Source organism: Dermacentor variabilis, chromosome 1 (genome assembly GCF_050947875.1).
Source record: "Dermacentor variabilis isolate Ectoservices chromosome 1, ASM5094787v1, whole genome shotgun sequence".
Classification (NCBI taxonomy): Eukaryota; Metazoa; Arthropoda; class Arachnida; order Ixodida; family Ixodidae; genus Dermacentor; species Dermacentor variabilis.
The window spans coordinates 81,951,585-81,967,350 of record NC_134568.1 but is presented as its reverse complement, the minus strand read 5'-3'; the positions used below and the strand labels follow the sequence as shown (position 1 = coordinate 81,967,350).

General features: G+C 42.5%; 1 protein-coding gene across 3 annotated transcripts in view; it reads right to left on the bottom strand.

Moving 5' to 3' along the window:
• The window catches only part of LOC142579953 (uncharacterized), a 233,143-nt gene that overhangs the window by 39,406 nt on the left and 177,971 nt on the right, over positions 1–15,766 (bottom strand). For all 3 annotated transcript variants that reach the window (XM_075690640.1, XM_075690649.1, XM_075690656.1), the window contains 3 exons: positions 15,504–15,667; positions 12,085–12,286; positions 8,009–8,220 (listed from right to left, as the gene is read on the bottom strand). In XM_075690640.1, the coding sequence (XP_075546755.1) occupies positions 8,009–8,220; positions 12,085–12,286; positions 15,504–15,667 (578 nt within the window). The remainder of the gene's footprint in view (positions 1–8,008; positions 8,221–12,084; positions 12,287–15,503; positions 15,668–15,766) is intronic.

Below are 15,766 nucleotides of genomic sequence, written 5' to 3'. Positions count from 1 at the left end.
TGGGCTGGTATAACACAGAACTATTCCAATCTGTTTTTACAGCGAAGCTGTATATGACGAGGATTCTATGTAGTTCTTGTGTTTGTGCAATAATGCACAACACATCGTACAATATTGGGCCGACCTGCAGCGGAGGTGAAGCCGGCTTCAAGCATTATGCACCTAATACCACTAATGACAACTACTACTGCTACTACTACTACTACTACTACTACTACTACTACTACTACTACTACTACTACTACTACTACTACTACTAATAATAATAATAATAATAATAATAATAATAGTAATAATAATATTAATAATTCACCGACGATTACGATACTCGCTAATGCGAAATCTGAGTGCAGCTCTATGCGTGTTTTCATTTCATGTGTGAATATTTTATTTTATGGTTATATAGATACACAGTTTATAGTAGGAAGAGAACGCCGCAAGTAGTGTAGCTGGCACAGACAATCTGTACCATGTGCCACATTGCAAATGGAGCACAGTGTGGTGCAACTGCTTCACTAATCGGGAGATAGCAAAAGTCGGCGCATGGGTGCAATTCACAGCAGCCGCCGCAGACAGACCTCTGCTCACGCATGCTTTGTTTCCATACAAACGATGCATGTTACTCTAGCACCATATTGTAGCCATTGTCTCTGCACAGCCTGTATTGCAGAGCACTACTCTTCTCACACTTTCATTCCACCAATGACTAGGCGGCCCTTCATAGCGGGGAAATCGTGCCAGCAGTATCAGCAGCGACAACACCCAAGTGAGCGCCACATCGAGCCTTACGCGTAGCCACTCGCAATCACCCCCTGCAAGAGCAGTGATCCCCATCACACACACTGGTACCATGGACTGCCCTCAGCAGCTGACATTGTGGACGAGCACAGCCCTCCCCACTTCACGCCAGCCTGTCCCCCCTCGGAAGGGCCGATGAGATCGCCCACGTGGCTGCGGATGCCGTGGTCGCCGGCAATTCAGCGCATGTGTAGGCCGCTTCCCCTCCACTCCTCCTCTACCTTCCTTCCCACACTCTCATCTCCTGCTGCGCTCTGCGTTCACTTTCATCTTTCGCTGTGCTCGTTCGCTTGGTTACAAGGTACGACGCTGAGGCACGCCAACGCTCAATGCAGGAACAGTCGCCTAGGAGCTGCACCGTAAGAGTAAATAATAATAATAAATGAAATATATAAATCGAGATGCATTGTTTCAATTCGATGGTATACTGGAATCGTATGTGAACAGCACATGAACTCATGAGCAAGAGCAGGGCCATATAAGCAAAGGACAAAATGTACATACAACCAGACACTCTTGACTCTCAAGAGGACAATGCCACTGACTGCAGGGATGCCTGTGCCGTACAATCGAAAAATGGAATTGTGATAATCACTGTGTATACATGTCCAGGCACACCCAAGTGTGGTATCGAGAAGTTCAAGACCATGCACATTGCGTGGGTTAGCTGTGTTGACACTACCCCTGTGATCACCGTTGGAGACTTCTATGTGGACATTTCAAAACCAGACAAGAAATGGTTCACTCAGTTTGTGCTAGAAGAGTTTGTTTTGAAGTGTCGCACCAATCCAAGTCACTCAACTACTCAAAAAACGGTCATGTGTAAATTTAACTATGGCCATGAATCTGCCTAAGGTTGTAGCCAAACCAAAGCTATCGTCACTACCATTACCAAATGATGAAAACAAATGTATGTACCCTTGTTTAACCCTGTGTGATAAGCTACAATTTTACTGGTCATCCACCATCACAGAGTGGAATGGCTCCTCAATTTTTTATTCCAAATCTGCCATTAGCCCTTTGTGACAGGTCAAAATGGCTCAGGCCTCACCCATATGGGCACAAAAACAGATTGGAACACTTTTACATTATACCAGCCCTGGGGACAGATGTGCCAGCCTGCTGAACCCTCTGCAGCGCACGCCTCCCTAATATCTAGTTCACTCATAACACCCTCAGTCTACTATTCATTGTTATTTACAAAAGCTCTATTCTCGACCAGAGTGATGCTTCTCACACCTTGGAGCATTAATACATCACTTTAGATTGACCAATGTTTGCCTTTGTTTTAATGCTGAGCAGTTGTGATAAAAGTCCAACTAAGATTGACAATGAGAACTCACTGAAGAAAATATTATATAACATGCATTAGATGACACAGTAAGGAAGCAGAAAGGCATGCATGCACGCATGCCTGTACACATGCACACACGCACAGCAAAAGAAAAGAAATGGACAGGGTGACAAGTGCTACTCTCAGCTGTTTATTTCCTTAGGGGGGGCACAAGGTGAAAAAAAAACAACTAGTTTTGGCCATAAAACACATTTCGAGGTTCTTGCAGTTCCAGGTTCCAAACTATTCAAGAAGGTGCCAGAAAAATTTAAGTCACATTGGTGAGATAACAAAGTGACAATTTCTATATTTAGATGGGCAGATGGGTACCTCGGATAAAAGAAATGTGCCATGACCACTATTTTGGAAGTGCATTCGTGGCACGAGGAAAAGGCTAAGCTTAAAATGACTATGATCAGTGTAAAGGTTGGTTTCTTTTTTTTTTTTTTTTATAAGCTCAAGCAGTGGCATCAAGGGAGTGATAAGACCTAGGCAGAGGTTGATGAATAAAGCCAAAAGCGAAAAATTTTGGGCAGCAACTGGAAAGGAAGCAACACACAAGGCACTACTGCCACAGACACTGTCACTTGACTACAATTTAATGCCACATTATGCCTTGCACTGTCATTTGATTTCCTAGGACATGGGGCTTCGTGCCTTCAAACTGTTTTGGACCTCCGTTTTTGGTGCTTGTTGTGCTCTATAGTCCCTTCACCATTTCTAGTGTGCAGATTTGCATCTGTAATACGTCCCTGAAGTTCAGAACACACCACAGCTTTGGAAAGCAGCATTGTTTGATCAAGCCAAGGGGCACATCAAGCAGGATGAGACTGACCGCATGCTAGAGTGGCTAATGTTCTAGGCTTTCCAGGCCACCACAACAGATTGGCACAGCATTGGAAATGGCAGCAGCTCTGCCATTTCCAATGACCACAGCCCTGGCAGTCATGAATGCTGGCCCAAAAGGGATTCAGAGAGTGCTTGAGAATTTAGAGACTGTTTGTGTCATGCACACAGCATACCATTTGGAAAATAGTTTAGAAGAGTGCACGTCCATGACAAGAGCAAATGCAGCAAAGTGTGCAAAAGCGGCCAAAGGGAAGCAGAAACTCCGTTATTTTTCACAGAAGAATGCAGAATACAAGAAGGCCCCACATATGTTTCACGCAGGTTTTAGGGGCCACATGAGAAGTGCACAAAAAATATAGCACAATTCTGAATCTTTGAAAGTATTCTCATTTTGCATTTCTCTAGCAATGTCCAAGTTTTCAAAAACTAGTGTTTTATTAGATGAGGGAAACATATCTGTAGGATGTTTTCTGGGGTGAAATTTTATACAGAATGCTAGAGTGGACTCAGATTTTAGAGTTTTGCTTTCCTTATAAAAAAAATGTTAACCCTTATCGCATAGCATATCATATATGATACGCATCAAACTTTTTCTCGCGGAGAGCGAGTGAAGTGAAAAATGTTCTGCCACATTTTGCTTTAATTTATATCCTATCTGGCAACTACACCCGCAGTGGCTCCACCTTCCGAAGCTATTTTGAATCCTATTTGTATGCCACAACACGTGGATGCAGCGTCGCATTCTCAAGGCTTCTAACTGGTAAGTAAATGCAATTTTTTTGTGCTTTTGACATATACTATCGTTTCAAAAAATTATTAGTCCATTATATGGCTCCTTGTCTTCTCTTGTGTCAATTTGAGTGCCCGACACTTTTGCAATGCACCGCGAGGGCTACATTTAGACACGTATCACATATGATACACTAAGCAGTTAGGGGTAATTTTTGTGGTCGGAAGCGTGTCGGTGTCGTCATTACAGAAACATTACATTTGCAATGTAATGGAGCATTTTTGCATGCTTTCTTGTTGCTGGAAAGTGAAGTATCCTTTTTTTTTGTCCTAGGCAATGGATGTCGGCACTTTTTACGGTGGAACAAGACGGGGAGTTCGGCCCATTCCTGGTGATGGTGACAGAAGCAGCGATAGCGAGCTCTCGGACGACGATGGGCAGGAACTGCTGCCGTGCCAGGCTCCATCTGCGCTAGCAGAGGAGTCGTCTGAAAGCGAGGATGATAGTCAAGATAAAGCCCCTCCTGCAACATCGACTTCTAGAGGCAAGAAAGGACCTGCAAAATGTGCACCAAAGTGGAAAAACACATGCCTTGAAAGAGACCCAAAAGAAATTGAGTTCACTGGGAGCACCGTGACGCCATCGACTATCAAGGACCTTGACACTCCCTTCCAGTTCTTCAAATTCCTCTGTCCCGTTGAGGTGTTCAAGATGATTCGTGAGGAATCATTGCGCTACTCAATTCAGTGTCGTCCTGAAAAGTCTCTTATGGTGAGCGTAGAAGAATTCAAAAGGTTTGTCGGAATGGCTCTTTACATGTCGATCATTCAGCTCCCAAGCACCCGAGACTACTGGAGCTCCAGCATCGGACACCACAAAGTTGCAGACGTGATGTGCCTCAACCGCTGGGAAGAACTAAAACGGTTTCTTCACTTCAATAATAATGAGACTTTTGTTGCCCCTGCAGAAATTGGCCACGACAAGCTGCACAAGGTCAGACCCCTCTTGAACAAATTGCTTGAGCAGCTGAGGATAATTGTGCGAGAAGAGAAACTGTGCATCGACGAGCAAATTGTTCCTTTCAAGGGACAAAGCTCACTGAAGCAATACAATCCGAAGAAACCACACCGCTGGGGATACAACGTTTTTGCTCTGAGTGGGGTGTGAGGTTTCTGCTACGATTTTGAGGTCTTCAGCGGTGCCGCGGTAAACAAGCAGCTACCAGGCGAGCCTGACCTAGGCGCAAGCAGCAATGTTGTCGTGAGGTTGTCTCGCACCATTACCAAGCAAAACAGTCACCAGTTGTTTTTTGACAACTGGTTTACTTCTATTCCTCTGCAAGTATTTTTAGAGAACGAAGGGATTCACTGCCTTGGCACTGTGCAGCGAAACCGTCTACCTGGCTGCACACTTCCGAAAGAAACGAAAAAGAGAGAGGAACATATGAAGAAAGGGTGTGTGAGGTGTCGGTCACCAAGCTGTCTGCAGTAGCATGGCACGACAATAAAACAGTCACATTGCTTTCTACGTTCACCGGTAGTGAACCAGCGGGCGAAGTAAAACGGTACTTCGCAAAAGAAAAAGCGCACAGAATGGTTCCCTGCCCCAATGTTGTGTTGATCTATAGCACACATATGGGTGGTGTGGACCTCCTTGACTCGATGCTAGGCTATTACCGAATCAAGATTCGATCAAAGAAATGGTATCACCACATATTTTTTCACCTGATGGATCTCACTGTGGTGAATGCCTGGCTTCTCTGGCGAAGGCAAAAAAGTGCCAAGACTCCCCTGCTTGAGTTCAAGTCTTCAGTCGCAAGACTCTACAGGGAAAGGAAGCGTGCAGAAAGGAAGCATGCAGGGAGACCCAGTACTGAAATCGAGTCACTCATCCAAGCAAAGAAGAGGACCACGCTGACGCCACTGCCAACTGCTGATGTTCGTCTCGACAAAATGGACCACATGCCGCATTGGCTTGACAAGCGAGTGCGCTGCAGGCTGCCCTCTTGCAACCACCTTACAAATGTAACATGCAAAAAGTGCAATGCGGCCCTCTGTTTCAACAGGGAGCGAAACTGCTTCCCATCGTTTGACTAAGAGGGCAAGATGTACTAATCATGCAAGCAAATGATATAATCACCTTTGCTTTAGTGATGACATTACAGGGAAGCTGCAACACAATTGTGCAATAAATGTTATTTTGCCAATTTTCTATTCGTTTTTCAATGCAGCTTCTTCTCTTCGTATGCTATGTTTTTTCCCATGTCCAAAAAAATTACCCCCAACTGCATGGTGTATCATATGCGATACGCGAAGAAAAAGCTGTAATAAATCTAAATCGCTCATTATTTTTAAAAACTAAGTTTAGTTTGGGTGCTTGTGTTACAAGTCAAGGCTACTGAAATTCTTCCACGCGTAATTTTGTGGCAATTTTGGAGCAATTTTGGAGTAATTTTGGAGCAATTTTTGGAGCAAATAAAATTGGGTTATGGAGCAGTTTGTAGCAGACAAAATTGCATTTCAGAGCAATTTGGAGAAGACAAAATTTTATTTTGAAGCAGTTTGGAGCAGTCCAATTTGAATTTTGGTGGAATATGGAATATGGCAGTGCACTTCGAAACCAGTACAAAAAACAGAATAAACCAATACGAGCACTGTACCCAACTGTCTCAAGCAATGTTTTCAGCTGAATTTTAAAGCGCATTGCCCTGATACTGAGACTGTCTAGTGCATGCAAATTTTGGTGATAGTGCCTGTAGATCTTTATTTAGTGATAGAAATGACAAAAAATGCGCATTCTGCAATAGGCGAGCCCGAAATTTCGAAAAGTAGCCAAAGAAATTTTTTTATAGATACAGTTTTCTTTACTGTCTCGATAGTGTAGGTGAAGTGTCTGGAAAAGAGTTTCACCAAAAGACCAAGAACTACTGTGATTTATTGAAAGCCATTTTTACATAATAGACCAGGGTGATTTCAAAGCACCTAATGCTTAACTTTCTGGTATAACATAAAATGATTCCGATCTGTTTTATTCCAAGTCCGCCATTAGCCCTTCGTGGTAGGTCAGAATGGCTTAGGCCTTGCCCACGGGGCATAACAACAGACTGGAATAGTTTTACATTATATTGGCCCTAGGGACATGGAAGCCCGTCCACTGAACCCACTGCAGCGTGCGTCTCCCCAATATCTAGTTGACTCGCAGTGTCCCCAGCCCACTTTTCCTTGTTTTGCACCTCAGACAGGGAGCGCCGTGCCGCTGGGCCCACTCAATCGTATTCTAGTACACTCTAAATACAGGTGCCCTGGCCGATCTGACAGCAGCGTTGACAGCCGGGAGTGGCTGCACGCATGCTGGCTACTTGCAGGAAGCGCCGAGAAGTCCAGTGTTATAAGCGTGAAAATTACAAGAAACTGTGGTAGGCGCCGTATTCGGTGTGCGGAATGTGAATCGCTGCACTCTTTTTCGGAGAACGAATCCACTTGCTGCTCCCGCGACACATGTGCTGAAGCCATTCTGGCGCAATTTTGGACAATTTTCTGTAATTGGTGCAGTTTGGTGCAGGAATTTGCTTTTCTATCAAAATGGCGCAATTGGTGCAGAAGTTCCATCACTGATTGCAAGGTGCAAGTGCAATTGTTCTGTTGCCAATTGTATAATTTTATTTTTTCTCACTGAGCAGTTATAAAATTCTGGCTGAAAGCAACACTTATGCAAATAAAATGCTAGTTCATTCTATGTCATTATGCACACACCTCCATGAATTTTAGATGCCATGCGACAGATGCTGAAGGCATGAACAGCAGTCACCATGTTTTATCCAATGTATCCTCAAGGTTAATATGTAACTTAGGTTCAAGACTGCAGATGCCTGCAATCTAAAGGTTTACCATAAGCATGCACACAGCTACAATTAAACTGAGCATCACGAGCATAGATGATTAAGAAGCTGCCAATTTTAACACATGCTGTGTCACATTGGCATACACTTCCTTTTTATTTTTCCTCCAATGCAGGCACTATTTTGGAATGATTGAACTATAGTTAAGCTACGTGTCTAATGCAAATTGTGCATTGTGTAGCTCACAATCATCTAATTTCTCTTTGTGGTCTTAGAACCTACAGGAAAGCGAAAGCATCAGTTGAATGTTTAATTACTTACATCATTAGGTTACCACAATAGTTTACTGCACTATGCATTCCAGCTGTTCTGCTAGAGAGCATGTTTAATGGTAAATTAAAATGGCCCTAAATAAAAGACCATAAACAAACATGTGCTGAATAAAAAAAACAGTACTCACCAGAAAGTGACACGTTGAAAGAATCCTCAGAGCCGCTAGAGTCCCGCCGAATTTTTCTTCTGACTACTAATGGCTTCTTGATAAGCATCAAGCTCTTGGGGCCACTGCTGCTACTGCACCGAATGATATTTTCAGTCTGCGTTGAGACCTCTGCCTCAGAGGAAGCTGATGCCACAACCTTGCTGTCAATAGTTGATTCAAACTGGCCACCACTGTTGACAAATGCCATAACAGTTGACAAATTAAAAATCAGGAAACAATCCATTTTAAGAATGACAGAGACACCTTGGTATACAAGGGTTCAAGAGGACTTTGTGAACTTTTCTTTCACAGCAAGGAACTGCCTTTTGAATGTATAGATAACATAAACAGAGCAAAAGGAGCATTATGAAAGCTATTCTGCACTTTTTTGTCTGTGGTATGCTTACTATAATTTTAATGTGGCTTATGGAGGTACAGTGGACTTTATCTAAATGTAACCTCAAGGGACCAATGAAATTGGTTCCGTTTATCAGCAGTTCCATTTATTGAGTGAAAAAGCTTGAGCACTGCGTGAATACAAAACCAACCAACCATTAGGATGGTGTTCCATTTAAGCAGCAGTACTGTACTGTTATGCTGGTCATGTACACAGCAATTTGCTGTTTAGAGGAAACATTCCATTAGTATTTAAGCCAATATAACCAACATATTTAAAAAAAAAAGTCAGCTTACGTGGACAAATGAGCCCCATCAATTAATTTGCCCTCACCCTGCCACCTAATGAGAGCCCCAAAGAGGCAGTTGTGCTGGGTGCACTTTGTGGACCCAGATGCATTTAGTTTTCCAACTGCAATTCTTTCCTTTTTGATGAACTTGTATTGGTTTCCTAGTAACTTTATGCAAGTTTCAAGTAGATGACAACTTTCACTTTTATATGATGACATTAGTGTTGAAATACTTATGAGATCTTTTACTAACAATGGATGATTGTGTACAACACACATTAATGTGCTAAGGCAGAACTTTCTGTGACAATGGCGCTATAAATACAGCAACTGTGTAACCACTGCATCCTTCACAAGCAACAATTGGGGTAATATATAAGCATTTCAGAAAAAGTCTGCGAATTCCTCAGCTCTCTTTACACTTCCCGCTCATTTATTAAATATAGAATTTCTAGGAAGTTCCACCCACGATCATAAGCAAGTAATGAGGGTATTTTATAATTATATTGAGAAATAAAAAATCGGTATTGTGGCTGATTCTGGTGAATCACATTAAAAAAAAATTAAATTATGGGGTTTTACGTGCCAAAACCACTTTCTGATTATGAGGCACGCCGTAGTGGAGGACTCCGGAAATTTCGACCACCTGGGGTTCTTTAACGTGCACCTAAATCTAAGTACACGGGTGTTTTCGCATTTCGGGTGAATCACATTGATTGTAACAAGCCCAGTCAGTGTTTCACAAGTGTATTAACTGAAGCTCACTGCACAAAGGAGTGCAATAATGCTCGTCACATAGCCCAATGCGGGAACACCCATGACAAACTATAGTATCATCTATATGGACCAATAGAGTTTTAGCAAAGAATGTGGCACTGCGGTAAGTTTATTGACTAACCTGCATGTTTTTAATAATCCTCGAGCAGGAAATAACTGATATGTACAGAAAGGCAAAGTTTAGAAGACCTCTTGATAAGTGCCCAAGGTAGTAGGCAACATGCTGAACAAAAGCAAAGGTGTAACAAAAGACACTAGCCTATTTTTTTTTTTTAAGAGCCTTAGAATGAACAATGCAAGTGAATTATTGACCAAAATTTTGATGCAGATGAGTGTGTGTGTAGAAAAACCACAATTTTTCTCCTGCATAGCCATTTCAATCAACCCACCTCCTCAGTAATGAAAACGCAACTGATGATTGAGCAGATGACACTGTTGTCCAAGAATGCGACATGGGTAAGCTTAACTTTCTTGAAGTATGGGCAAGCAGTTGCAACTCTGTGACCATTAACAATGTTATACAGGGTCTGTCTGTAAAGTAATGAGACTGGGTCTGGTAAAAAGTATTGATATGATTGGTACATATTAAAATTCTCCAAAATAGTCTCCTTTGGCATCGATACACCACTGCCAACGCGATTCCCACGCTGCAAGGACTCCCTGGAAGTCAGCTGCCATAACCTCTTTCACAGACTCTGTGACAGCCCGTTGGATGGCGAAAACAGTGACCTTTCAGGCTTCTCATGAGCTTTGGGAACAGGAAAAAGTCTGCCAGGCTCACATCGGGGCTGTACAGTGGCTGCAGCAAGGTTGCAAACCCCTATCCGGGCTACATAGGCAGTCACAACGAAGGCGGTGTGGGCTGTAGCATTGTCATGGTGAAGCTTCCAGTGATCGGCAATCGCCAGTCATTTCCATTTGACAGCTCTGTGCAAGTGCTCAAGGACTTCTTTGTAGAACACAGCGATGATGGTTCGTCCCAGAGGTACGAATTCTTGTGGACCACCCCACGCTTGTCAAAAAAGACGATGAACATTGTCTTCACCTTGGACTTCAACATTTTCACTTTCTTGGGATGCGGGGAGTTTGTGGTGTGCCACTCCTAACTTTGGCACTTGGTTTCGGGGTCATTCTGGAACACCCATGATTCATCGCCTGTTATTACACTGTCTAAATTTAAGTCCCATTTACTTTCTAAGTGGACCAACATCTCACAGAAAACGTTAACTCGTCGTTGTTTTTGTTCATTACTCAACACCTTTGCCGCCAATTTAAAAAAAACCTTATGCATGTTCAAATTTTCAGAAATAATTTTGTGAATCATTGTTTTGGACATGTTGACATCTTCAGTGATTAATCTGATGCTCAAACAACGGTCATAGTCAAAGAGATATTTTACTTTGGCCACATTTTTTTCCATACCACTCGTTGGAGTGGCGTCCAGATTGCTCCATGTCTTCAATGGTCTCTCGTCTGTTCTTGAACTCACTCAACCACTGCAAAACCTGGGCCCTTGACAGGGCGTTGTCTTTGTAAGCCTCCTTAACCAAGGCAAGGCCTCCTTAACTAAGGCTTAACCACATGAAAGCTAAATTTAATCAAGTACCGCTGTTCCAGCGAATGTTCCATTTTTGACGTTTTCTGCCGTGACAAAAACTCGAAAACAAATTTTTCGCCACTTCAGATCATCACTGCTTCAGAGCTTGGACATGACTGCCGCTTGGTGCGTCACTTAGCTTAGAACCCACACCACAAACCCCACCTCCGAGATTGCTACTGGCGATTGAAGCACGGCATGGCAGGCAGTCTCATTACTTTCCAGACAAACTCTGTATACAGGGTGATCATCCTTAAGTTTTACGGAATTTTTAAAAATTGCCTATGGCAGATGGCATAATTCTTGTCCTTGAGCTGGATAGTTCAAAGAGGCAGAAATTACTAGCACGAGCAATCGAAACACATATTCAACTAATTAAAAGATTATCTAATTAGCTTCTTTATTAATTACTTTATGGCACATATTGCAATTTACGAATTGCAACTAGTGAGAACTAGTGAGCTTGTAAGACATTTCCACTTGAAATGAATTCCTAGGATGACACCAGCTTCAAGATATTTCCCGTAGTGTGGGACATTGGTTCAGTTACTTTTACATGGGTGTTCCAGTCACTTTTGTGGTTCAATGCACAAAAGAGCATTTTGTTAAAAACGTAAGTGAAACAACAGTGCATCTTTAGGGCAAGTTTGATGGCGCATATCTCCAAATTGGTGTCATTCTGGAAGTTAGTCAAGTAAATATGCCTTGCAAGCTCACCAGCTACAATTCCTAAATTGGAATATGTGCGTTAAGGTAATTCATTCAAAAATTAATTAGTGTATGTTTGTTAATTAGTTGAATATGTGTTTTGATTTCCCGTGCAAGTGATCTCCACCTCTCTGAATAAGCCAGCTCGAGGACTAGAATTACGTTATCTGCAACAGGCTAATTTTAAAAATACCACAAAACTTAAATATGATCACCGTGTATACTGTGATACATACAGATACACTAAAAACATGAATAAATTCCAACTCCACACTCAGTTTTCTTACCTTGTTGGTTCTGTCCCAGCTGCCTCTTCCTGTATGGATTCTGTTGTTGGTGCGGCCTTAACATCCACTTCTTCAGACACTTCTTCCTCTATTGAGGAATCTTCAGGATATGCTGAACTTTTTACTTCTCCACCACTTCTAGATCTGGAGGTTGTCATCTCTGCTTGAGATGGAGCTGCTATGACAGGTGTGTCCGATTTGCCTTTAAAAAACATTGAAGCATGCAAAATAACGAAAAATAAGACTACGAATGCTCGAGCTTTTTGCATACTGTTTCATCAAAAACTTCATTTTAAAGATTTCAAGGATAAGTTTTGAGTCCTAAGTTTTCAGTAAGAGTTCCGAGCCACATAAACATTTGCCACTGCAGCTGCAGATAATAGCTAAAGCACCTCACAGCTTGAACGAAATTAGAGGCAAGGTAATCTTCACTGTGGCTACGCATTGAATGCTCATGTATGGTCCAGGCATCACTACGAGTTCTGGCCTGCATAAAAAAATCAGACAACATGCATGCACACACATAGGGTATGGTCTTTAGGCTACATAGATTAACAAAAAAATACCTGTCACAAAGAGTGAAATTCTGCCTTTTTAGCTGGATTACATGAAGTGAACACAACTTGCATGCCAAATTGTAATTTTCAATTATTTATAAAGTTTACTTTCATTACGATAACAATTATTTGGACACTCCAGGCACATTTCTGCGGTCACCGTCGCCGTGAAGTTCTGTATAAAGTCCAAGCGCAATAAAATTGTCACCGCGTGCTGTATGCTGTGTGTGCAAGTGAAAGCATGTGAGGGTTAGCCAGTGATCGCAGCTCAATCTTGTGCACCCAAGGGAGGAAAGTGGGGAGGAAGCGCACTATCTTCCGTCGTGCGCAAGGCTCCGGGGGATGGTAGGGAGGGGGGGGCGGGCATTCTAATCCGGCCAACCCAGGCAGCCGTGCGCACCTGCCCAGGCCTCTGTATCTTGAAAGCCATCAGCGGCAGGGACTGAGTCCGCCGTGCACTGTGTTCTCACGGCTTAGTGTTGATGGGAGAAGTAGCACAAAGGTCAATTTGCACACTGCTGCTGCCGTGCTTCCTCACTCCAGCATTTTGACAGCGAGTTTCCATGGTCATTGAGTGAGATGTGTTCATGTTTGCCTGTATGCGTGTCACAACATGTTTGTTAATTTGGTTAGTATGCCTATGGTTTACAACCTTATATGGCCAATAAAATTACTATCCTTACTTTTTATAGTTGTCCACTAATTTGCTATCGCAGTCGATGCTTTGCCTTTTGGGCGAAACTGCGACTTTTTTTTTTATTTTGTCACATTTGGGCTGATATAGCTGTTGCTTGATCATGCTGAGAATTGAAGACCAGCAGTATTCAAGTTGTGTCCGTTTATCAAAAGTCGTTTAGAGTAGTAACAGTATTACGATGTTCTTTCCCAACCCATGAAATGCACACTGCGATACACATTTGATATTCACAGAGTGTTGTTCTGCAGTGCATAAGGAAGTAATTTTGTGAATATAGGTGGCATGCTAATGCATTTTGTTTCTGAGCTACGTCAAAACTGGTGCTAGGCTCAGAAAACTGACCAATAAGCGTAGCTTAGCTTTAATCCTGAACTTACAATGTGCCCACCTTGAGGACATTAATGAAATTAAAATTAGATACATTAATTATCTGATTATACATAATTTGTTGAGCAATTAATTTCTGCCTTCACAAGTAGTCCATATAAAGTTGGAGAGATTGTGCTAACTGCCACAGGTGATTTTTTTTAAAGATCTACATCGATACTTAGAAAATTCTTATCTTCGCCTGAAGGCTAAACAATGAAAGTAATAACAAGGTTTAGCGTTGTGCTGAAGGCCACTCAGAACACTGGCATGAACAGGAGCACTGCCAGCAATGTTGCATACCTCAACGGTGCACAAGACGAGACCGAAGGAAAACCGTCAGCGTTTATCAGTGCCAGCAGAAAAGGTTAGAAAATTTAGATTTATCTTTACTCTGTTTTCTGTTCGTACCAGTTTATGCACCACGGTGTAGTATGCACACAGCTGCACAGCTAATGTGTGTGTGCACAAGGCTCATGCCAGCAGTGGAAGCCAGAACACTGCCCTGGGTCCAGCACAGCAGTTTGAGTGGAGTGTGACGGTGCATCCGCTTGGCTTTGGCTTCGTCACTTTTGCAGCCAAACGCACTGCGAATCACTGGAGACCATCTAATCTTCCACTTGCTGGCTGCTCACGCGCATTGGTGCTGTGACAACATGATGGTGCCAATCGAGACGGTGTGAAAGTGCTTCAGGTATCTGCACAATTGCTTTCGCATACACAACTTATGTCACGCATACACAACTTAAGCGCAGACACACAGTACGACCAAGTTCAGTACGAGTGGCAACAGAGTAATATGTGGCTACAAGGTCTCAGTTGGCTGCTTGATAACACCGAAGTACATGAAGTTCAAGAGAACTAAATGCTATTCCAATATTTGGCAGAACCTCCTTTGGCACCAAAGAAAAAAAAAATACTATTTCAGATGTTTCAAGGCAGTCATTCAAGTTTAGCAGCAGAAGAAAAGGACACTCGCCAATGAAGAAATAAAACATGTGTCAATGTTTCGACACCCATACAGGTGTCTTGATAACATGAACGAAATGCACTATTATATGATCGCAGTTGCGAATTTCGTTCTTGTGGTCATTCCACCAAATTGTCACTGCTGTGCATTTCAGTTTTGCAATCAAAGCACTGCATGGGCGCCAAAAGGTCAATATTTTATTCCTTCATTGGCGAGTGTACATTTTCTTCTGATATGAACTTCCCTTGCCAGACAATATTTTGTCAAACCCTTGATTTCATCCAAATTTTACTGCCAGGCTATTACGGCCTTTTTCTTGAGCCACGATTTGCACTCTTTTGCCTAGTACCAGATTCTTGTATTTTGTTAACTCCTTGAAACAGTATGAGATAATCTTGTTAACACAATTTGTACTGTTCCCCTGCCTAAGGCTGAGCTCGTCCATATTAATTTAGATGTTTGTGCACTGCCTCTAATTTACTTGCCTGATTCCTGAATCAACACGCAACATGCTACAAAATCATTAAAGTCAACTTCGATTTATAGTGAATTTTTATTGGTGCAACAAACTCAGACAAATCACTCTTGCATTATATTTTTACTACTGATAATCAAATTGGTTTTTGCAGACAAATAGGGGAGTATTTTTGAGTTAGAGCAACGAGGAACAAACACAAAGAATGATGTGGACACATGCCCCTTAGGTTCCTTGTATTAATGCCTTGTTGCACTAAACTGTCCCCTGTCATCAGACCTAGCCCAGTAATTAAACCTTTTTACGAATGCTCTCATTGCTCTCTGCATAAATAGCATCAGTGCCAGCACTCACTCTGCAGTGGAGTCTTCGCACCACGTCCCCTAAGCCTAGCAAGGGCTCTGCGCTCAAGGGCACGTACGCTTGCCTCCTGTGCATTGAGCTTCCTCTGCCACTCGAGCAATTGCTGCACATTCTTGCGTCGATCCTGCAACTTTTGCTGCCGCTTTTCCAAGAACCTAAATGCATATTGCATTTACTTCATGGTTATGATCCATACATACTTGCAGAAAGCAAAAATAAAGAAACAGAACAAAAGAAAGCAAGACAAGCATTGG